Below are 23,311 nucleotides of genomic sequence, written 5' to 3'. Positions count from 1 at the left end.
TCACGTGTGTGGGGGGGGGGGATAAGAAATTAAAATGATGAAATGAAAAGAAATTTCGACACATTTATTCCAATTCAAAGCAGACAGTTTATATACATACAGTAAGACAATTTCAGATACGGATGGAATTTTAACTCAGTTGTTTAGCTTTAACCTTTCGTGTTTCGAGATCCGTTGTTCTTGCACCAACTAGTTGTGAGGGGCGTCGTAGCTGGCTTGGCTGACGGACTTGTGGCGCTGCTCTTGAGGTTTTGAACGATCTTTACTTTCTTTGCTTCTGGATCGGGTGTTGGAGATTCATCCTGCTGGCATTTCCTTACCACCTTTACATGTTCTTGTTGTGAAGGAGTGGTTACGACGTCCTGTTCGGAATGGGACACTGAGGGCCCTGCGACTTGCTGTTCGCCGCAATTCTCAACTTGTATGGGTTGTTTTGGCGGCGGTGTTCGGGGTACCTTGTCGAATTTGAGACTTTGAAAGATCGTATTAAAGTCTATATTGAGAGAATCGTACCAATTGGTCCCCAAAACTGTCTGGAAGATGTTGGTGTCTGCAATCAGGAGTGGCAGTTGGGCTTCAGTTCCGTTGTATTTGATGTTTAGTGAGCACATGCCGAGAAGTGGGACTGGCTGGTTGCTGGTGGTCATGACTCTCGTACGTTTGACCGTAGTCAGTTTGGGTTCACCCAACTCTTTCCATTTCGCTAATCCAGCCATGGAGGAAGTTGCTCCCGTATCCAATTTCATTCTGAAATCTTTGCCGTCCACCAAGACATTTATATAGAACGGCAGTGTTTTCCACTTGACGGCATCAGCCATCATTTCTTGCTTTTTGTTGTCATCAGTCAGAGTTATTCCGGAGGATACCATCGCAATTGTTCCCTCACTTATAAACGTATTCCAATCGAAATCAACCAGGAATGGCAACGCTCGCCGCCCAATCAAATTCCGTGTATCTTCATCGTCTGACACATGGACGGGACAACGGAAATTAATTCCAGCGAAGCTCATCTTGGCTAAGAATACGCCCTTTAGCGGAACAACTCCAATCACCGATCTTCTGCCAATACCATAGACAGGCAACAACTTTGGCTTTCCTATTTCGGACCACACGGCTTTGTTGATGATTGGTTTATCACAGCCAGAATCTAGCTTTAAACTTACGTCATGGTCGTTCATTTTCATTTCGAGAAAACACCTTTTTGGTCCTGTCATTTTGGAATTGCTATATTTGAGGAACTGTAGAGTATAGTAGAGAATTAATAATGTAATATGAGTAATTTTAGAGAATTAAGGAAATGTAATCGATGCTTACCACGGGATTCGAACTCACGTCTCGATCACTATGAAAGTGTCTCGATTTATAATTAACGCTTTGTCCAACTCACCCACTCGATCACTTCTTGTTTTATATTAACAGATCTATTTATATTTCATTTTATACCTTTGGATTTGGCATGTTCATCTGGCTGTCAACTCCCAATGACTCTTGTATAATATGGTCATTTTAGCATTTAACCTCCAAACAAATTGTAATTCGATTTTTGGGTGTTTCAAATTTACAAGTAGTTCCACGTTTATAAACTTGAATGGCATCCTCTTTAAGTAGCTGTCACTGGCCGGTAATCAGTTTTAATAGTTCAGTAAAATTTTTTTTGCTTTAACCGTTCTCCGCCGCTCAAATTGATCAAACCTTCCGTCAATCTCTAGTGAACATGGTTTAAATTGGTGCCATTAAAGAAGAAGATATTTGAATTGGTTTTCAAGTTTTAATTTGTGGACATCTTCCAAGTCAAGTCTGTTTCTTTTCCTTCTCACAATTTATGTTTTTCTTGATGCAACGTTTTATTCAAATCAGGAGAAAATAGGGAATGAGATGTGTACAGTCGTTATAATTGCGTTAACAAGAATAGGCTAATAACGAGCGATAAAATTGCGGATGTTTGACTGCCGGAAGAAGGGCTCGGTGTAGTTGTAGTCAAAGAGGAACCCGAAGGAACCGGAATAGGATGACTTGACGTTTTGAACCCACGTCGAATAGGATCTAAGTCTTGTGTAACCGTACGGATAGCCCGACTGACAGCCTTGACTAAAGACGAACGAAACGATCCCGATCTGTATCCATCGGCCGTTCAACTCTCTGAAAATCAACGGTCCTCCATTATCGCCCTGCGTACGGTATAAAATTGGAAATTATTTTTTTAAATTTAAATTTTGAAATTTTGAGAACTTGCGTTGCATGGTCCTCGACTAAGCATTTCGGTGGTGCACATGACTTTACTTGTAACGGCAGCGCTGCCGTAGTAATTGCTTTATTGGATTTTTGAGATGACTGGTACTGTCACTTTGCGGAGTACCGGTACAGAACTCAGAGTCAGAGTATAACTACCTGTGCGGTTTTTTTTTTAAACAAAATAATAGATTGTTTCTTACTCTATAAATTGAAAGCGATGATTTTTCCTTCTGAATAAGTACCGTCACTAGTTGTACCCCATTCGGCAACGGTAACTTTACTGTTGAAGTAATTCGGTTCGTTGTAAGATGCCAGACAAACCGGACGGATGTATTCTGTTTAATTCATATTTTTCGGCTATTAGTTTGAAAGTCTGAAACAATCCAGTGTTATCATTTGTATAGTTAAGTGTGTACATGTAACGATGTTGTAGAGTTTTATCAGGGCAATGTCTCCAGCCTGAGTGCTGGGATTCCATTCCGGATGGATGTAGACTTCGTATCCGTTGTAAACTCTCCGATTGGCTTCGTATGACGCTGTGATGTCGTGCGCCCCGAGGTAAATCGTCAAATACCCGAGTGTTTGCCTTTAATTGACAACAGGAAGATTAAAATGAAAGAATTAAATTGTAAATGTTAATTGTAGTAAAATCACCCTGGGATTAAAACGCAGCGGGCAGAGGTGAGAATCCCCGATCGGCGATCAAACTCCCTCCGCAGGGGGAATTTAATAATCGATTTTTCCAGGCCACTTGTAATTGCGTATTGAAGATGTATGGAATTGTATTATATGCTTTTGGCATTGTAACGATCGATTTCATAGCCATGGAAATGTTTTGTTGATTAGGTCGATCAGGCACACGTGCGTTGGGCTTAATTTTTCCTGTTTTGTCGTTTCTTTCACATTTCACATTCCTATTCGTGCAGCTCACGAACTGGACTTTGGCTCTATACAAACAAGTTTCCTTTATCGAGGGGATACTTTAACTTTAACATTTGTTTCTTCCAATTTTTTGATTAAAAAATTATTTTCAATTCTTTAATATAAAACGCCAGAAGTTAAAATGTAGGATTGGGCGGGAAATGTTTAGAAATTCATGGAAAAATTGATCAATAAAAAGAGCAACAAAATCGCGGATAACGTTTGAATGGTTGCGGAAGAAGGTGGGCTCGGTGTAGCAGTAGTCTGTGTCCTCGGTGTAGTAGACGTGGAATTGGCCTACACGATGGCACGAACCCAAGATGAATAAGAACTCAGTCTCGTGTAACCGTACGGACGGCCGCTCTGGCAATTAACAAACGAGCCGAACGAAACGATCCCGATCTGTTTCCACCTGCCGTTTGACTGTTTGTAATTCATCGGTCCTCCACTGTCGCCCTGTTTCAATTCCAAAAATTTATAATAATCGAAAATTATTTGATGAGCATTGTTACTTACATTTTTACATTTGCACGTTCCACGACAGCTGGATCCACTGGTGCACATAATTTTGCTGGTTATGATCCCTTTGTAAACGGATCGACACTCTGCGTTCGAAAGGACCGGAACGGTCGCCTTGCGGAGTACAGGACTCAGACTGGAATTAGCTCTCGTTGTAGTACTACCCCTGGGGAATCTAATGGATAGCTACTCTTTTCTCCAACTTTACAGCCTGCGTCGTTGGCCCCGATTGCAGAACTTTACGACCCAATTCTTAAGGTAAAATTAATACCTAGCATTTAGATTCTAGTAAATTTTTTAATGAGCTTGTTGTATTTTTTAAAGAAAAATCAACGTGGTCAGGTGGTTTTACAAGTGCTCGTCCAGCCGGGATCCTACAAAGTCCGGAGGGCAACCAGTCCTCTCAACGGTCCAGCGCCGACAGTCCCGACCGCCAATACAGTGGGATCAGTGACTTGTAGTCCAGATCCAACTCATCAACAACAGTTGCTGAATCCACCGGCAGACACGACCGCAATAACAGATGAAGACCCAGCCATTTTATGGTACACCAAGGAACGGGGAGCTGCTATTGTACAGGCGCTCTTGATCAGATTAGACGAAACTGCCTCGGCTTCGACCTGAACCAAACAGTGTTCGAGAACGCGCACGAAATCTGGTTGTTTTTAGCTTTAACCGATTGTTTGTGACTGTGTCCATTTATAGCTCTAATTTAAAATTCTCTTACGAATCACTCTGTACATACACATGAACAAATAAATGTGCTTGCTCCTATACACAATCTATTTTTTTCTACGCAGTACTAAATATACTCGATGGCAGTACGCTTAAAATGTCAGCACCATATGGTAATTACGTCCAAAAAATGAGATAATTTAGAATGGAGTTGCCTATGAAGTAAAGTTGTTGGATGTTTATACCGGTTTATACCGCATGTTTATTCTTAAAAATTGTAAAACTTATGGAAGACATGCTAAATCTGTAAATAAACCCAAAGAAGGAGCACCACTGCAAGGCAGACTAACAGTTCACTTAAATATCTTTACGGAGCAAGGCGTTCATAAATCCAACCTTCGTCTCCTTGGTGAGTCAAGACACCGTCCGGCTCTTCACTGGACGCCGGTCGTCGAAATCGAATCCGATCATGGATTCTAGTAGACTGTCCTTGCCAAAACTCGATGACTTCTGGAATTACATCATAACCTCCCCTAATATGCAGAAAGCACAGATTAATTCATGGACATACTATAGTAAATGACAAACAAATGAAAAGACAAAAAAGCTTTGGGTCGAAACTGTCAGTCTGTCATTTTTTACTTTTCCAGACCTGGCAACTCAGCATACGTGAAAATGGTGAAATATTGCAGCTGATTTCAATTTCCCATTTAGCGGACACACGAGGTCACGAGTACACGACACAGTCTAAATCGGTTGTTACGTTGCTTGAAAGTCAAATTATAATTAAGTCAAGTACTTATAAACTTCTCATGGGTGGAAGAGGACGAGGGAGAGGAAATGCGGTTTCCTTTAACATTGAACAATTGGGATTTGGTAGAGGTGAAGCAGGTCCAGTTTCTGTTACTCAACCTCCTCCACTATTCCCCTCTCTAGGTATTAAATTATTTACACTATTTGTGAAACAGTGTAAAGTTCTGAATGTTTTTCCAATTTCTCTGTTAGAAAACAGGCCTCTTCCATTAATTAAAGATGTGGAAAATGAGTATATACTGGTTACCCAAAAGGATTTGAGCACAAGAATGAGGAACTCACCGTTTTACTTGAAAAAATCAGAAAAGTAGGTGAATAGTTAAAGATTGCAGTTTATTCACACACTTATTATTCTGGGAAAATCAATAGCCCATCTTATGAAAAAGAGCTACCTGTTCTCTGGAATCGAATGCCTGCTGAACTTAGAGAAACTCTCCCCAAGAGGATAGCAACTGGCAACTCAAAAGTCACTCTGAATGCTAAAAAGAAGAAGGTTGAAGACCCTGATAAAATTTTTGCCAAGCTTGAAAAGAAAGAAAGAAATGAAAGTGAAGTAGAAGAGGATGGAGGTTTGTTGAGCAAAGTATATTCTATAATTTCCATAAATTTATTAAATGTTTTAATGATAGATGGGAAAGAAGATGAAGACGATCAAGATAAATCAGATGATGAGAAAGTGGAAAATGAAGATGATGTCAAGGAAGATTTAGATGATGAAATGGATGACGATACAGATTACGCTAATAATTATTTTGAAAATGGTGAAGCTTATTTGGAAGATGAAGAGGGCCAAGATGATGGAGAAGCCCAGTTCTAGCAATACTGTAATAATTTCCTATGCAAAACTCAGGCAACTTGAAATAAAAGTCTTCTTTTTTTTAATGTCTTCTTTTCTTTAATCCCACAAGCTGAGGAAAACATTTTCTATGTGGTTCTAATTGACGTTATTTAGTGATTCATTGTGAGCTTGATTCATGGTACGCTAAACAATTTTGTTGAGAAATTTAAGAAAAATTTCATTGACGGCAGTAACATTCACTATTTTTTACTTATGATTTGTTGTATACAATTTCATCAATTCGTGAATCAAACCCTGGGGGTATTGAAAACTTTTTCTCAATTTTCTGACGATATCTTTAAACCTGTTTGTAAGTTCAGCATTCGGCGAATACTGAAGAAGAAACATGTTAGGATTTGTTTTAAGTGTAACAAGATTATTTAAAAATACCAAATTTGGCGTAACATATATATTACGCATAAAATAAACTAACATCAAAAACTATGATGCGATCTAACACAAATCGTGGCCCTGTACATTCGAATCATTTTAAACAACAATCTTAAAAACCAAATAAAAATAGCTATTTCTTTTCAGCAAGTTGACCATCCTCTTCAAGAATTTGAAAGTTTCGAAACCAGATGCGATTTTCAATGATCGTAAAAGTGAAATCATGGTCAAAGAATGGTTGACTTTATATAGGGATGATTTTTAATACGTGGTTTGATTCTTTTGCTCGAGGGCAACAACAAGCTAGTGCAAATTGAAAAAAAAAATCTACGCTTCTTTTTTTGCCCGTTAAAAGGCTGATTCGTGGCTCTCGGCTTACTCGAAAATAGTTAATAAATCGTTCGTTCAAGTGCCAACAGTATACGAATAATTCAGACAATTGGACAACAGACTAAGTATTACGTAATAACCAATTTACCCATAATAAGATTCATAGCTTAATTTGTTTTAAACATTTATTTAGAGAAGCCGTCCATGATGTATTTGCTAGTTAGTTCAAACGGCAGTTAAAATCACACCCATTTGAGGTCGGCGATCAAGGCAATGTGATCCGAAGGAAACACTATACTGGGGAGCGCACAGTGTCGAGTAACTTCCTCTAGACTGGGAAGGGGGACAACCTATGAATTCAAGTGGAAAACAGTTAAAAAATGAGCATCAGCTTTAGAATTACAAAAATAATACCTGTTCAACGACGAGCTTGGATTTTTCAAAAAAAATGTAGTCGAGACAACCACTGAATCCACTAGTGTAATTAGTAAAAGGAGGAGTGCCACAGGCAGTTTCCATCGCAATTGGGTTTATATGAAGAGATAAGTCCCGCACTGCTTCTTCTGGTTCTAGATTTGTAATCCCCGGTATTAATTATTAAAAGTGAAAACAAATATTCGAAAATTACAACTCACTGCTTGACCACGCCTCGTTGCTATGATCTATGTGTTGTAATGTCATCAGTTCAAAGACACCGGATCCTGGAGTACTATTAATATCCCCGCAAAATAAAAGGGAAACTTCCTTTCCAAGTTCCTGGAAAAAGAATATTACATTACATTACGTATAAGTAGAGATATAATAAAGACACGCACCAATTGACAATTTCGCAAATTTTGTGCTAAGCGCAGAGCTACACATGATTGTAGTAGACGAATGTGGTCCGCATTTGGGTGAAAATAAAGATGCGTGTTAGCTACAACTACTCGTTTACCGTTCAACAGCGAATCCAGGACAAGAAGATGACAACAAGTAGTACGGTCAATGATTCGTTTAGACAAATCTTCATTTTTTTGCACAGCTTCCCATAAATCATTAACTAATGGATTTTTCGGCAACTCTTCGGCCAAAATATGGCTACATGATTCAACCAGCCGAAATTTGGACGTATTGAATAAACATGTCATTCCTTCCCCTGGTCCACCTTCCTTTCCACTGGTCCACCTTTTTTTCCAAATTCAGCTCCGAAACCCAATGAAGAGAAAAGAGGTTTCAAATCTGAATCAAAGACTTTACCATCGACTTCTTACACAGACAGATTATATCAGCGTTGTATCCTAAATGATAAATAAGATTAAGCAACAGAAACAATGTTTAGTAGGTTAAGGGTTAACCAATAAACAATTTTACCAATTAATTCTTTTAAGATAAGTTGCTTCCGATAGTCAATTGCCAACGCTTATGGAGGACAGTAGGGGTGAAGAACTTTGTGTGTTTATTCAGAATCTGTGTATAGATCGGCAAGGATATTGTAGGTCACTACCCAGAAACTAAAGAAATCATTAATTTAGTTTTTAAAAAAATATGTTTATTCAATAAAATGAACTTACCCTTCAATCAATGGGCCCTGTATTGCCCATTCATTCTTTTGTAAAATTGTGACAGATATCGAATTAAGGACAATGGCCAGGCCCAGCTTCCACTACTTGGGAAGAGATTGCACATTCAGGAAATCCTACTCTAGATGAATTCCTTGGAATACATTTTACTTTTTACTTGTGTCTTCTTGACTCAAAAGAGAGTTGACAGCACTACTTGCTCTTCTATAAATTAAACGGAAGGTACAATATGTTCTGCTCAACATAGCAGGTTATCTTCCGATGTAGACGAATCAATGCCTACAAAAACAACGATCTAATTTCTCGCTCCTTACAATTTCAAAAACAAAAACTTAATATTTACCACCTAAACTGATATTGTTGTGGTCAATATGGGATACTTGATGCGAAGAAATTATTCCAATATACCAATACACACGTGAACATTTTTTGGCAAGTTTGGCTCAGCTCAGTCGTCTGCTTGTTTTTCTGTCAACACAAAATGTGAAATCTAGCGGCGAAAGGAAATACTATGTTCCCTTTTCCCCACTAGTTTTGAAAATTCAATTATCCACAAATTTCGAAGAGTAATTTTTCGTACTGTACGTAGTTTATCGTGAAGGAATTAAAACAATCTAGTACAAAACACCTAATCAGCTATGGCAATCTGCAAACCAATAAAGAAAGGGCTGGATTTGGTGAAAGAGGGCGGGAAACAAAGGCTGGTGGCTTTTTCAAATCTTATTAGTTAGAAATAAAAAAACGAACAAAGATAAATGTGAAAAATCTTACATATTGCTAATAATAAATTTTGTGACCCGCCGCCCCCCTCCTGATTCACCATACCGTTTCACTTTTACTTTTTTAATGTTTTAATTCATATTTCCTACGGGAACCTCGCACACCGGAACGGGATGCCAGCATGATGTTAGACTTAGACTCGCGGGTTCGCGGCCTCGTAATTTTCGTTTCGTTTCATAAAAAATTATGTTTGTTGTTCCTAAATACACCCGCGAACAAACTGGCTTAAAACAAAACAAAAATTGTAGCCTTATTTATAGATATTATCTTCATTTGAATAAATCTGAATAAATATGAAAACGCTGTCTACCTCTGGCAGTGTAACGCGAAAAAAGTATTTGTCTGCTGCTGTAAATTTTTGATTGAATCCAAGAAAAGGGCGTCCCTAAACTGCGAAAGCGAAACGCGAAACGCCTAAAATACGAAACAGCTGTGCGAAACGGACAATTTGGTCGGTCGGTCAAATTTGAAGGATGAGTCAACTGTTTATCCATTTAATTTAATGTTAAACCAAAGAACCTGACCCTGATTTTGTGACCAGCTAGTTGAAATCGGAATATTCATTCTTCATTTGCATATCGAAAACGGGTGGATCAAAGTGGGACGTCAAGTCGCCGTGAGACCCGTTTGAAGACCTTAGTGTTTACGTAAATAAGTCGAAATAAAATACCATCTTGAAGTGATTTTTGTCGCTAACAATGATGACCACCGTCATTTACTATTCCTTTTCAGTTGATTAATCACCTCCTTTCTTTTTCTACCCGTCGTATTCCTACCTTATGGGGCATCAATTTTTTCCGAATTTATTTGTGTCGTTGCAATCGACAGCTGCCGTTTCACTGCATGTCTGTGTGGTTGTTTTGGCAGTTTTCGTCTGTTGCTAGCCGCTGCCAGTGTTGCTGCAATCCTGTCACAAATGAGAATGACCCCGCAATTCTGCCCGATGATCCGACATTTCATTCGATAATCAGTTCAGCGTGCAAAAAATTGCAATTGGTAGAGGAAGAGTGCCGTTTCAATGTCAACCATTCGTTGAAAGTAAAAAAAAGAAAAAAAGGATAAAAAGCAGCCAAAGCTGTGGTCGTTCGGCTTATTTTTAGCTCTATCTAGTGCCGCTAAGGCAGCTTGCGTGAACAAGCGGCCTAGGAAGAAACGTTGGTCCCGCATCCGTCCGTAGATCGGGTAACGTGACCATAGACCCCCAATCGCTTTTAACTGATTATGGGGCCCAGTTTTCTTTCGCTTGCATTGATTAAAGGTGCTCAGAATAACCTTATACACTAGACCGACCTACTGCAGACATCCATCGTATGTAATGGTGCGAGTCAGGGTGTGAAAGCAATCTTGCTCACCAGGGGAATCGAACTCAAAGGGGAACAACGTCTCAAAGTGCCTCGATCACTAAGAGACGCCTTGTCCGACACACCCACTCGCTTTGTACTATTTATACATTAGAGAGGGATTTGTACTTCATTTTATATCTTGGATGTTGCATATACACATGGTTATTTTAGCATTTAACCTCCAAATTAATTGTAATTAGATTTCTGTATTTTAAATTAGATTTCTGTTTTTACTATCTTTCTAAGTAAGAACCGAAAACCTGGACAAAATTGTACTGTAAGTTTGGACATTGTAGCAATTAACAATTAAAAATTTGTGGACAATTAAGAAATAGGGGCTTTATTTTAATATTAACTTATTTTAATAAATTTACTGGTACCTTAAGCGTTAACAAACATGAGTTAAAAATTTTAAAAACATTTACTATTTTAAAATTAATTTTTAATACAGTTACAAGAATCAGCGAATCAGCAATAAAAAGAAAATTAAAAACCATCAAAATATAGACGGCGCAGTTCTAGAAAGTAACGGTCGTCGTTGTTTATACCCAGTGGGTATAACCCACTATGCTGATATTTTCAAAACTGGTGGGGAAAAGGGAACTTAGTATTTCCTTTCGCCGCTAGATTTCACATTTTGTGTTGACTGAAAAACAAGCAGACGACTGAGCTGAGCCAAACTTGCAAAAAATTTTCACGTGTGTATATTGGAATAATTTCTTCGCATCAAGTATCCCATATTGACCACAACAATATCAGTTTAGGTGGTAAATATTAAGTTTTTGTTTTTGAAATTGTAAGGAGCGAGAAATTAGATCGTTGTTTTTGTAGGCATTGCTTCGTCTACATCGGAAGATAACCTGCTATGTTGAGCAGAACATATTGTGCCTTCCGTTTAATTTATAGAAGAGCAAGTAGTGCTGTCAACTCTCTTTTGAGTCAAGAAGACACAAGAAATTCCACCATGAAAGCATATTGTAGAACCAAGAGTGAAGATCGTGTGGAAATTCAGTTTCAATATGTAGATCCTGTTATAGGGTTGGACCGTTGGTTCAATTTCAATAGATCAATGGATGATAATGTGCAACAAATTAAAGAAAGAATAGTTACAAATATTGACAAGGCTTTTTTAAAGTACAAGAAAAAAAAACTGAAGAAGTTGCCTACGGATCCCCTGGATGAGTTGAAGTTAGAAGTCCAACTGTTGCAGGGCTGTGAAATAATAGGTCCAGAGGTGACTTGTAGAAATTTGCTTATTATGCCAGATGTTGTAATTCAAGTAAATGGTCAATTATACCATTTAGATGTTGACCCTCCTACAGTAAAAACTCTCAAGCTCCCTACTTCAATTATGGCAGGGTATCAAGTTTATCTAAGCAAATTTGAAGTAGAGTATTGTATAACAAGTGAATGTGAACTAATTTGGTACAAGAGCCATGAGCCTATAAATGTCGCCCCAGAAGATAGTTCTGAAACTTGGGTTCAAGTTGGAACAGGATTCTCCTACTCTACTTCAAACTCAGACATTGGCAGCTGGCTCAAAGTAAAATGTATTCCAAAGAATTCATCTAGAGTAGGATTTCCTGAATGTGCAATCTCTTCCCAAGTAGTCGAAGCTGGACCTGGCCAGTGTCCTTTCGACATCCGTCACAATTTTACAAAAGAATCAATGGGCAATACAGGGTAAGTTCATTTAATTGAATCGTCATAATTTTTTTTAAATTACTAAATATGATTTCTTTAGTTTTCGGGTAGTGACCTACAATATCCTTGCCGATCTATACACCGATTCTGAATATACACGCAAAGTTCTTCACCCCTACTGTCCTCCATACGCGTTGGCAATTGACTATCGGAAGCAACTTATCTTAAAAGAATTAATTGGTAAAATTGTTTATTATTGGTTAACCCTTAACATACTAAACATTGTTTCTGTTGCTTACCCTTATTTTTCATTTAGGATACAATGCTGATATAATTTGTCTCCAAGAAGTTGATGGTAAAGTCTTTGATTCAGATTTGAAACCTATTTTCTCTTCATTGGGTTTCGGAGCTGAATTCAGCAAAAAAGGTGGACAAGTGAGTGAAGGAATGACATGTTTATTCAATACGTCCAAATTTCGGCTGGTTGAATCATGTAGCCATATTTTGGCCGAAGAGTTGCCGAAAAATCCATTAGTTAATGATTTATGGGAAGCTGTGCAAAAAAATGAAGATTTGTCTAAACGAATCATTGACCGTACTACTTCTTGTCATCTTCTTGTCTTGGAGTCGCTGTTCAACGGTAAACGTGTAGTTGTAGCTAACACGCATCTTTATTTTCACCCAAATGCGGACCACATTCGTCTCCTACAATCATGTGTAGCTCTGCGCTTAGCACAAAATTTGCGAAATTGTCAATTGGTGCGTGTCTTTATTATATCTCCACCTAAACAAATGTAATGCAATATTCTTTTTCCAGGAACTTGGAAAAGAAGTGTCCCTTTTATTTTGCGGGGATTTTAATAGTACTCCAGGATCCGGTGTCTTTGAACTGATGACATTACAACGCATAGATCATGACAACGAGGCGTGGTCAAGCAGTAAGTTTCATTTGTAATTTTCGTATATTTGTTTTCACTTTTAATACCGGGTATTACGAATCTAGAACCAGAAGAAGCAGTGCGGGACTTATCTCTTCATAACCCAATTGCGATGGAAACTGCCTGTGGCACTCCTCCTTTTACTAATTATACTAGTGGATTCAGTGGTTGTCTTGACTACATTTTTTTTGAAAAATCTAAGCTTGTCGTTGAACAGGTATTATTTTTGTAATTCTAAAGCTGATGCTCATTTTTTTACTTTTTTTTCTCCTTGAATTCATAGGTTGTCCCCCTTCCCAGTCTAGAGGAAGTTACTCGACACTGTGCGCTCCCCAGTATAGTGTTTCCTTCGGATCATATTGCCTTGATCGCCGACCTCAAATGGGTGTGATTTTAACTGCCGTTTGAACTATCTAGCAAATACATCATGGAAGGCTTCTCTAAATAAATGTTAAAAAAAAAAATGAAGCTATGAATCTTTTTATGGGTAAATGGGTTATTACGTGATAATTAGTCTGTTGTCCAATTGTCTGAATTATTCGTATACTGTTGGCACTTGAACGAACAATTGATTAACTATTGAGTAAGCCGAGAGCCACGAATCAGCCTTTTTACGGCAAAAGAAGCGTAGATTTTTTTTTTTCAATTTGCACTAGCTTGTTGTTGCCCTCGAGCAAGAGAATCAAACCACGTGTTAAAAATCATCCCAAAAGTCAACCGTTCTTTGAACATGTTTTCACTTTTACGATAATTGAAAATCGCATGTTGGTTTCGAAACTTTCAAATTCTTGAAGAGGATAGTTCTTAAGAGGTTGGTTTTTAAGATTGTTGTTTAAAATAATTCGAATGTAGCAATGTACAGAGCCCCGATTTGTGTTGAATCGCATTAAAGTTTTTTATGGTAGTTTATGTTGTGCGTAATATTTATGTTACGCAAAATTTGGTATTTTTAAATAATCTTTTTACACTTAAAACAAATCCTAACATGTTTCTTCTTTAGTATTGCAGAACGCTGAACTTACAAACAGGGTTAAATTATCGTCAGAAAATGGAGAAAAAGTATTCAATACACCTAGGGTTTGATTCACGAATTGATGAAATTGTATACAACAAATCATAAAGTAAAAAGTAGTGAATGAAGGAGTCACTGCCGTCAATGAAATTTTGCTTAAATTTCTCAACAAAATTGTTTGGCGAATCATGAATTAAGCTCACAATGAAGGACTAAATAACGTCAATTAGAACCACATAGAAAATGTTTTCTTCAGCTTGTAAGTTAAAGAAAATAAGACATTAAAAAAAAAGAGACTTTTATTTCAAGTTGTCTGAGTTTTGCATAGGAAATGATTACAGTATTGCTAAAACTGGGCTTCTCCATCATCTTGGCCGTCTTCATCATCCAAATAAGCTTCACCATTTTCAAAATAATTATTAGCATAGTCTGTTTCATCATCCATTTCTGGATCATCATCTTCCACAACATCATCTTCCATTTCCACTTTCTCATCATCTGATTTATCTTGATCATCTTCATCTTCTTTCCCATCTATCATTAATAAAACATTTTAGAAACTTATGGAAATTGTAGAATATACTTTGCTCAACAAACCTCCATCCTCTTCTACTTCACTTTCAGTTCTTTCTTTCTTTTCAAGCTTGGCAAAAATTTTATCAGGGTCTTCAACTTTCTTCTTTTTAGCATTCAGAGTGACTTTTGAATTGCCAGTTGCTAACCTCTTGGGGAGAGTTTCCCTAAGTTCAGCAGGCATTCGATTCCATAGAACAGGTAGCTCTTTTTCATAAGATGTGCTATTGATTCTTCAAGAATAATAAGTGTGTGAATAAACTATAATCATTAACTATTCACCTACTTTTCTGAGGGTTTCAAGTAAAACGGTGAGTTTCTCATTCTTGTGCTCAAATCCTTTTGGGTAACCAGTATATACTCATTTTCCACATCTTTAATTAATGGAAGAGGCCTGTTTTCTAACAGAGAAATTGGAAAAAATTCAGAACTTTACACTGTTTCACAAATAGTGTAAATAATTTAATACCTAGAGAGGGGAATAGTGGAGGAGGTTGAGTAACAGAAACTGGACCTGCTTCACCTCTACCAAATCCCAATTGCTCAATGTTAAAGGAAACCGCATTTCCTCTCCCTCGTCCTCTTCCACCCATGAGAAGTTTATGACAGGTTTATAAGTACTTGAATTAATTATAATTTGACTTTCAAGCAACGTAACAACAGATTTTTTGACTGTGTCGTGTCTCGTGTGTCCGCAAAATGAGAAATTGAAATCAGCTGCAATATTTCACGTATGCTGAGTTGCCATGTCTGGAAAAGGTAAAAAATGACAGACTGACAGACAGTGCAACAGCAACGTACGCCTTTTACAGATAAAAACTAGGGCAAGATTGTTAAATTATTAATTTTTTCTCCTGATTACTTATGTGGGCATTTCATTAGTGCAACTCTAGCTCATGTTATCATCAAGATACCTAATTTTTCATCTTAAGATCTCTCTCCCTCATCCCTTGAAAAGCCTTCTTGGAAAGGCCATGGCGACAGAAACTTCAAATAAATCTCAAGGGATAGACCTAGGAGGTTAGTGAATAAAATTCAACCCTTTCTACTTTCTTTTCTTGTTTCTGTGTAACCTGATGCTGATACATATGATTTTGTTTGTTACATAATGTTGCATAACGAAGCTTTAGAGATGTTTCTCATCGTCGTTTCAGCACGACTATTTGGCGATCGATAACACAGCAAACAAAAACCAACACAATTCTGATCATTCAGCAGTGGCATCGCCACTAATACAGATACATCACAACCATCAGTTAACGAAAATGCAGAAAAAAAGACCTGTAAAATGATCAGGAGAGAGCGAGAGAGTTTACACCAATCGTACGCAAATTCTCCAGCAGTATTATTAACTATTTACCAAAGGCCTAGTTCAGAAAGACAAAAAGCGTTTAGAATACTAGGAAAAGTGTCAAACCAACGTTGGTATCTAGTCGTCTAAAAACGAATCAAGATTTTTCTTTTGTCCCGCCCCGAGAGTTCCCCAAGGCCCGTTTATTAGTTCGGGCCAAGGGACCAGGTAAATTCAACGTTGATTCAGTCTCACTCTCACCTGTCCTTCTGAACTTATTCACTTTATTTCTTTCTTAACCGAAACCTACATCATAAATTAGTTTTTTTCGCTGTCCGTCTTGTTCGTGTGGTGATTTTTGTGTTTTATCGATCATCCATTCATTTTTTTTCTCATGTTATCATTAGGAATGCGAAAACCTTACAATGAGAAGCACAACACATTCACTGAGGACAGCCTTGTTGCTAAAGAGCCTATAAAACAATTCCAATCATGGTTTGATGTTGCTTGCCAAACACCAAATATTCTTGAAGCAAATGCCATGTGTTTGTCAACAGCTTCCAAGTAAGCCAAATAAGCTTAGACATTGAGATTGTCCTTTCCTATTTTAGAGCATAATTGTGTATAATTTTTTATAGCACAGGGAAACCCTCCGCTCGTTACGTGTTGCTCAAAGGGTTCGATAAAGAAGGATTTCGATTTTTCACCAACTACTCCAGCAGGAAAGGAATCGAGTTGGTATGCTATTTTTATTCAACTTAAGTTCCTATAGTCGGTTATTAGCGGAAAATAATTATTTATTACTTTATTTTATATTATTGGTTTTTAAAATTGTACGTTTTTTTAACAGGAAGAAAATCCATTTGCAGCCCTCACTTTCTACTGGGAACCTTTGCTAAAATCTGTAATAGTTGCATTTAAAAACATTTATAGATCATTTTTCATCAAAATTCCATTTTAAAATAAGGTTAGGATAGAGGGTGCAGTGAAAAAACTTCCAGCCGAAGCCTCTGATGAATACTTTCAATCTCGACCCCGTAGCAGCCAGATTGGAGCGCTAGTTTCAGTATAAAGATGTCCAAAGATTTGCAGTGCTTTCAGACAGATTAATTCTTACCAAGAATTAATTCATTTGTGTGACTAGTCTCAGAGCCAAGCAATTTCATCCCGTCAAGTACTGGTTGATGACGAGGAAAAATTGACGAAAGAATACGCCGACGAAAAGATCCCCATTCCAAGACCGGATAAATGGTCAGTTTCGACCCAAAGCTTTTTGTCTTTTCATTTGTTTGTCATTTACTATGTCCATGAATTAATCTTTGCTTTCTGCATATTAGGGGAGGTTACGTTGTAATTCCAGAAGTCATCGAGTTTTGGCAAGGACAGTCTACTAGAATCCATGATCGGATTCGATTTCGACGACCGTCGTCCAGTGAAGAGCCGGACGGTGTCTTGACTCACCAAGGAGACGAAGGTTGGATTTATGAACGCCTTGCTCCGTAAAGATATTTAAGTGAACTGTTAGTCTGCCTTGCAGTGGTGCTCCTTCTTTGGGTTTATTTACAGATTTAGCATGTCTTCCATAAGTTTTACAATTTAAGAATAAACATGCGGTATAAACATCCAACAACTTTACTTCATAGGCAACTCCATTCTAAATTATCTCATTTTTTGGACGCTATTACCATATGGTGCTGACATTTTCAGCGTTCTGCCATCGAGTATATTTAATACTGCATAGAAAAAAATAGATTGTGTATAGGAGCATTGGAGCAAGCACATTTATTTGTTCATGTGTATGTACAGAGTGATTCGTAAGAGAATTTTAGATTAGAGCTATAAATGGACACAGTCACAAACAATCAGTTAAAGCTAAGAACAACCAGATTTCGTGCGCGTTCTCGAACACTGTTTGGTTCAGGTCGAAGCCGAGGCAGTTTCGTCTAATCTGATCAAGAGCGCCTGTACAATAGCAGCTCCCCGTTCCTTGGTGTACCATAAAATGGCTGGGTCTTCATCCGTTATTGCGGTCGTGTCTGCGGGTGGATTCAGCAACTGTTGTTGATGAGTTGGATCTGGACTACAAGTCACTGATCCCACTGTATTAGCGGTCGGGACTGTCGGCGCTGGACCGTTGAGAGGACTGGTTGCCCTCCGGACTTTGTAGGATCCCGGCTGGACGAGCACTTGTAAAACCACCTGACCACGTTGATTTTTCTTTAAAAAATACAACAAGCTCATTAAAAAATTTACTAGAATCTAAATGCTAGGTGTTAATTTTACCTTAAGAATTGGGTCGTAAAGTTCTGCAATCGGTGCCAACGACGCAGGCTGTAAAGTTGGAGAAAAGAGTAGCTGCCCATTAGATTCCCCATCGTTGCCTTTGCTACTCCGACGGGCAGCCTTTGTTCTCTGCCAAACATTCAAATCCGGCGAAAGCAAATGGCCTTCATCCAGGATCCGGCGGACGACACAAGGGCGTGTTTGATGATACGCCGTTTGCCATTTCTCGTTGATGCCAGGTCCGTCTTTCTTGTCCACTTGTCGACGATTCCTGACAGTCCAGCGACACCAACCCTTCATCTCCTCGTCCACCTTGTCTGACGTGCCTTCCTCTTCGCGGAAGCACTGAACGCAGCCGCAAACACTTCCCTCGCCCTCGAGATACGCGTCCGGTAGACCCATTAGATGGACGAATCTTGAGCAACTCTGCTTGTAGCGACAGGAACGCTGAGAGTAGTTTCTCACACCTGTCAAACTCTTTTCCGTGTTGGAACTTTCTCGCAAGGCTTTCTCTTCATTCAAGGCCGGCTGAGTTGTGGGAGTCGAGGTGGTAGTTGAAGCTGAGCGCACGGATACCGTGGACATTTCTGTACTCTGCCCATAAAGATCGACGACGGCGAAAAGCGATTCACTGGTTCCAATCCACGCCACGGAACCGCAATCAATTCCGTCAATCAGAACGTGCAGGTGGCCCGTTTGGCTCAAGTGAACACCGGCGCTCTGACCAACTCGCAATTCGTTCAAATCAAACTTGAGGTCGGATCGTATCTTACGGCCACCTTGATGCAGGGTCCGTCCACTGATGACCCAACTAGGTCGCTTAAGTAGAAGCGCACAGGTAGGCGGAGTCGATGGCATTTTTTCAGGCGGAATTGACGTCACTCCAAGCATCAACGAGCCTGTCCAACGTTCGTCCAATTGTTCAATCTTAACTTGAAAGCAGCCTCCAGGTATAAGTGGATCCTTAGAATATACCAGGCCCTACGGAGGGTAAATGAAATCCAATTTATTAAGATTGCTTCAATTTTTACATTTTTTGAATTAAAAGTACCTGATTGTAGCTGGCCGTTCGCTGGGCTGTCTGGCCGTTATTCTTTAAGACAACGTTGCGACCGTGATGATCGTGAAAGCGTTGCTGGTGACTGAATGCACTGCCGAAGCGACTACTCAGCGCACTTTGGATTCCTTGCATCGCTTCGCGCAGTGCTAGCTGGCTCAGTGACAACGGAAGAGCTCCACCTGCCGTTGGTAACGAATTGGTTGCCAAAACGGCTGGAGTTGTCGCAAGCGATTCCGGTAACGACCCAAGTTTTCCAATGCTTTTGACACTCACCTAATGAGAAAAAATCAAATTTTAATGTTAAAACCAAAGATCCAATTTTTCTTCTGAATGGAAAAATATCCTTACAGACTGAATCATTCCGTGTAGATCCATCACAACGTACGCGCCATGAGGAATGTTGCGAACGCAGACGGACAAGTCCCGGCCGTTCACAGCGAAATGAAGAGTGGATTCCACCGTTCGACGGATGCTAACGACATCCCCAACGGCCAAATGTTCCATGGGTAGACATGAGGCCAGAATTTTGCGTCCCGACTGGAAAACACTCGAACTGGAGATGTACCACGAAGACTCCAGACCACTTAAACTTGAAGGAATCACGGCTCCTTCTTGCGGATGGAAAGTAGTGAGGCCGACGGCAAGGGACCCAGCCCAGCGCTGAGACACGGTATCGATGCGCACATCAAACGACTCTTCTGGTTGCAGCGGCAATAAGCTGAACACCAGCCCATTCTCGAAATCCTTATCTTCGCGTTTGGCCGTTCGACCATCGTCTGACAGAGTGACAGCCCGACCACAATAAGGTGAGATACGATGACGATGCGGCTGGATGCATCTTGGTTCACTGGCGGTCGAGTCCATTGGAGTAGCATCTCCCTCCTGTTGGTTAGTAGGTATACCGGATACTTGAAGGGGTCTGTGGACCAGCGACACTTGGGCGCACTGTCCATACAAATCAATGACGGCATAAAGATCCTGGGGCACGCCCCAGCATGCTGCTCCTTGATCTTGGTCGTTCAGGTAGTAGTGTAAACTTCCGTCAGCATGGCGCAATAACCCAACTCGATTCCCTTCTTGTAAAGCGTCCAAGTCGAGTGGATAACCGTTTCGAGTGATGGTCCCATCCTACAAAAACAAAACAAATATGAATAAAAATGAAGATGAAAGAGTTCGTCATTTTGTGCTATTTCACCTGCATCACTGATGAACCGCTGAGCATCCACGTTCCGTAAGTGATGTCCGTCATTGTTGAAGGGAAATCCAAATTTTCAGGACGGATGGATGTTACGCCAAGTTCAAGTGATCCAGACCACCTTTCAACTAGTTTTTCGATCATCACTTCAAACACCTCCCCCGGTCTCAAGGGCCTTGATGTAATGCAGATGGCATCGTTGAATTCTGACAACGCGTTGGGTCTACTCGCCGTAAGGCAATTGCTAGACAAGGTTGTGTTGCGGCCGTGTAACCTGTGAAAGCTTAAATCCGTGTGGATGAGCGTTGACGACGCCGAAGTAGAAGACGATGAAGTGGGGAGGGCGTACGTGGAGTCAGCCAAAGAGGTGGGAGAGACCAAAGGGGCCAGAAGATGAGACGGTGCCGGATAGAGATAGGACGGATAGGGAGAAGAATCAGTTAGCGGAGTGGCCGGGGAAGGAGAGACGATGGATACTTGGGCTGCTTGGCCGTACAAATCCACGACTCCGTAAACCTTTTCTGGAACATTGCCGGCCGCTGGACCTTGATCTTCGCCGTTGACGAAGAAGTGTAAAACCCCATTCGAACGTCGTATCACACCGACCCGATCTCCCGAGCCCAGACGGTCGAGCGAAGTTCCATAATCGTCCAAAATAGTTAGTCCATTGTGCATCACGCCGTTGCCGGTCATCATCCAAGTGCCTGAACGGACGTTGGTCATTGTGGCAGGAAAGTCGAGCTCCTCGGGGCGTTGAGTCGTGACACCAATCTCGATGGAACCCGCCCATTTGAGAACCACTTTGTCCAACACTACTTCGAACAATTCGTCTGGCCTCAAAGGTCGGCTAGTCAACACGACACCGTGATTAAAGTCACTTTGTGCGTTCGGTCGATGTCCTGTCGTTCCACCATTCACAACAGCTGCGTGTAGACCGCACCGCATATGAAACTGCAGTTGTTCCACCACCACAGGAGCATCTTCTTCTGCCTCATTCGTTGGAGGTTTAACGGCGTCTTCCCGGTCAATCAGTGAAACTATTGAGAACATTCATCATAGTTTTTTAACACAAACGGAGACAAAATTGTAAAAACAGTAAATGAAATTACCTCTGACTGTCCGCCCGTAGAGATCCACAACACCCCACACAGGATTTGGTACATTGGACGCGGCAACGCCCTGGTCACGACCATTGACGTAAAAATGCAGATCCCCGTTTGTCTTGCGTATGAGTCCGATCCGGTCCCCTTCGCCTAACTCGTCCAAGTTGCATTGGCCGTACTCACGACGGGTCCCTTTGCCATTGGTCAAGATTCCACAGCCAGACATCATAATCTAAATTTGACTCCATTAGAATTTAAAACCAAAATGGAATGCAGAAGTTATTAACATGCAGGATATTTCAAAAGAGTACCGTTCCGCTGCGAAGATTGGTCATAGTAGAAGGAAAGTCCAGAGCAGCTGGGTTGTGAGTTGTAATTCCAACCTCGATAGAGCCAGACCATTTGTCTACTAAACTATCGATACGAATCTCAAAGAGCTCGTCAGGTAGAAGAGGACGTTGGGTCATGACTACGCCTGAAAATTATAAAATAAAATGGATAGCTACACATTTAGAATTTCAAAACTGTTGGCTGGGAGATAAACTAACCGTTATTAAACTCGTCTAGCGGTCGCCTGCGTTCGCCAGTTCGTTGTCCAGCCGAAAGTTTCACCATTGTGCCACACCGATGATGAAACCGCAATCGATCCTGAAGTGCACCGCTTGGTGTACTCGCAGTACTACAAGATTCTTCTTCCTGATTTACTTGATTGCTATCCATCATAACTGAACTCAAAGCTGGAGACAACAACAAGGAATGTTTTCAGGTTCTTTGTAAGGAATATGATTCACAACTTACTTAATAATGGCCTAGGTAGTGAATGAGTCTCACTATGGTTAATCATAGAAACCTGAACACATTTGCCATAAAGATCGACAACAGCATAAATAGTTTGAGGGATGCCTGAGACAGCTACTCCTTGAGCAAATGAATTAACATAGAAAACCAAATCTCCCTAAACAGAACAAAAAATTTTAAAATAAAACAAAATTTAAAACAACATGCACAGAAGGTAAACATACTTCTGAGGTGCGCATTACACCAACTCGGTCTCCCTCACTCAATTCATCCAAATTTGGGCCATAGTCTTCTACGATAATTTTACCATTTTCAAACAGATTGCATCCAGACAAAACCTGGAACATGAAAAAAGTGCTTAATTTTTTGAATTACCTATTCAAGAACGAATGTACCCATGATTTATTGACAATATCTAGGGCATTTGGAGGAGGGGCGGGGTGGAAGGTAGCTGGATCTTGTGTGGTAATTCCAATTTGTAGACTACCTGTCCATGAGTGAACCTGCAAAATCCAATGAACAATGCACTTTTACTCTTTATTCTCTCTCGATTAAACAAATTGAGTAGCACTTTGTTTAATAATAACAAACCTTGCGGTCGATCCGGACTTCAAAGACCTGCTCGTCCTTTAACGACCGACTGGAGAAAACCAGCCCTTGGTTGAATTCGTGACTAGGACGGAGACGGAAGGCTGAAAAGCCGTTCTCCGATAGCTGAACTAAAGTTCCATGGATTGAGTGAAACTGTTGCTGCAGCGGGACGGAAGATATTATGCAGCTGGACGGCTCCTCCGCCATTATTGACAACGGCAAGGTACAAACCGTACAATCCGTCACAACACAACACTGTGCAAACTTTTAAATTCGGTCGGTAGATGGCGAGCTATTTTTACAAGGATGTCCAACTGCAATTTGTGATGCATTTGTTTGTTTGTGATGCATTTGTTTGTTTGCACTGCAGCACTCCCCACATGTATATAAAGTCACCGCACACGAAAGTCGCTAATAGCGAGT

At 40.0% G+C, this 23,311-nt stretch overlaps 6 protein-coding genes across 10 annotated transcripts; 3 read left to right on the top strand and 3 right to left on the bottom strand.

The window, feature by feature from the left end:
- The first annotated feature begins 5,024 nt into the window (after nucleotides 1-5,024).
- LOC124202814 (DNA-directed RNA polymerase III subunit RPC7-like) lies at nucleotides 5,025-6,042 on the top strand. Of its 2 annotated transcripts, none has more exons than XM_046599245.1 (4): nucleotides 5,025-5,283; nucleotides 5,353-5,467; nucleotides 5,530-5,729; nucleotides 5,790-6,042. In XM_046599245.1, the coding sequence occupies exons 1-4, from the start codon at nucleotides 5,160-5,162 to the stop codon at nucleotides 5,975-5,977; spliced, it is 627 nt and encodes a 208-aa protein (XP_046455201.1). In that variant the 5' UTR covers nucleotides 5,025-5,159; the 3' UTR covers nucleotides 5,978-6,042. The 2 variants fall into 2 exon arrangements, with proteins under 2 accessions (XP_046455201.1, XP_046455200.1); XM_046599244.1 differs by having other exon boundaries at nucleotides 5,035-5,283; nucleotides 5,521-5,729.
- Nucleotides 6,043-6,889: 847 nt separating this feature from the next.
- On the bottom strand, nucleotides 6,890-9,772 carry LOC124201664 (2',5'-phosphodiesterase 12-like). Its single transcript, XM_046597826.1, is given in 9 exon segments — nucleotides 6,890-7,068; nucleotides 7,133-7,287; nucleotides 7,354-7,474; nucleotides 7,534-7,843; nucleotides 7,846-7,964; nucleotides 7,967-7,995; nucleotides 8,069-8,116; nucleotides 8,202-8,208; nucleotides 9,728-9,772. Coding segments are annotated over 9 exon segments (942 nt in total). The 3' UTR covers nucleotides 6,890-6,960.
- A 1,254-nt stretch (nucleotides 9,773-11,026) lies between these two features.
- LOC124202813 (2',5'-phosphodiesterase 12-like) lies at nucleotides 11,027-13,434 on the top strand. 2 transcript variants are annotated; one of them, XM_046599242.1, is made up of 7 exons: nucleotides 11,027-11,164; nucleotides 11,232-12,083; nucleotides 12,145-12,284; nucleotides 12,361-12,803; nucleotides 12,862-12,982; nucleotides 13,048-13,199; nucleotides 13,266-13,434. In XM_046599242.1, exons 2-7 carry the CDS (start codon nucleotides 11,266-11,268, stop codon nucleotides 13,371-13,373), a joined length of 1,782 nt encoding a protein of 593 aa, XP_046455198.1. In that variant the 5' UTR covers nucleotides 11,027-11,164; nucleotides 11,232-11,265; the 3' UTR covers nucleotides 13,374-13,434. The 2 variants fall into 2 exon arrangements, with proteins under 2 accessions (XP_046455198.1, XP_046455199.1); XM_046599243.1 differs by having other exon boundaries at nucleotides 11,054-11,167.
- An 841-nt stretch (nucleotides 13,435-14,275) lies between these two features.
- On the bottom strand, nucleotides 14,276-15,282 carry LOC124202812 (DNA-directed RNA polymerase III subunit RPC7-like). Of its 2 annotated transcripts, none has more exons than XM_046599240.1 (4): nucleotides 15,037-15,282; nucleotides 14,854-14,968; nucleotides 14,592-14,800; nucleotides 14,276-14,528 (listed from the first exon to the last, which is right to left on the bottom strand). In XM_046599240.1, exons 1-4 carry the CDS (start codon nucleotides 15,158-15,160, stop codon nucleotides 14,341-14,343), a joined length of 636 nt encoding a protein of 211 aa, XP_046455196.1. In that variant the 5' UTR covers nucleotides 15,161-15,282; the 3' UTR covers nucleotides 14,276-14,340. The 2 variants fall into 2 exon arrangements, with proteins under 2 accessions (XP_046455196.1, XP_046455197.1); XM_046599241.1 differs by having other exon boundaries at nucleotides 14,592-14,791; nucleotides 15,037-15,220.
- A 166-nt stretch (nucleotides 15,283-15,448) lies between these two features.
- LOC124202811 (pyridoxine-5'-phosphate oxidase-like) lies at nucleotides 15,449-17,481 on the top strand. 2 transcript variants are annotated; one of them, XM_046599237.1, is made up of 7 exons: nucleotides 15,449-15,587; nucleotides 16,266-16,422; nucleotides 16,497-16,596; nucleotides 16,709-16,762; nucleotides 16,826-16,924; nucleotides 17,003-17,109; nucleotides 17,196-17,481. In XM_046599237.1, exons 1-7 carry the CDS (start codon nucleotides 15,464-15,466, stop codon nucleotides 17,359-17,361), a joined length of 807 nt encoding a protein of 268 aa, XP_046455193.1. In that variant the 5' UTR covers nucleotides 15,449-15,463; the 3' UTR covers nucleotides 17,362-17,481. The 2 variants fall into 2 exon arrangements, with proteins under 2 accessions (XP_046455193.1, XP_046455195.1); XM_046599239.1 differs by lacking the exon at nucleotides 15,449-15,587 and adding an exon at nucleotides 15,741-16,086.
- Nucleotides 17,482-17,627: 146 nt separating this feature from the next.
- On the bottom strand, nucleotides 17,628-23,134 carry LOC124202810 (neuralized-like protein 4). The gene is made up of 12 exons (XM_046599236.1): nucleotides 22,889-23,134; nucleotides 22,693-22,800; nucleotides 22,522-22,635; nucleotides 22,298-22,454; nucleotides 22,048-22,236; nucleotides 21,811-21,974; nucleotides 21,506-21,731; nucleotides 20,397-21,433; nucleotides 19,550-20,329; nucleotides 19,193-19,474; nucleotides 18,142-19,122; nucleotides 17,628-18,075 (listed from the first exon to the last, which is right to left on the bottom strand). The coding sequence occupies exons 1-12, from the start codon at nucleotides 23,093-23,095 to the stop codon at nucleotides 17,776-17,778; spliced, it is 4,545 nt and encodes a 1,514-aa protein (XP_046455192.1). The 5' UTR covers nucleotides 23,096-23,134; the 3' UTR covers nucleotides 17,628-17,775.
- Between the last annotated feature and the right edge of the window lie 177 nt (nucleotides 23,135-23,311).

The sequence above is a fragment of the Daphnia pulex genome, chromosome 9, assembly GCF_021134715.1.
Source record: "Daphnia pulex isolate KAP4 chromosome 9, ASM2113471v1".
NCBI lineage: Eukaryota > Metazoa > Arthropoda > Branchiopoda > Diplostraca > Daphniidae > Daphnia > Daphnia pulex.
This window is presented reverse-complemented; position numbering and strand designations above follow the sequence as displayed.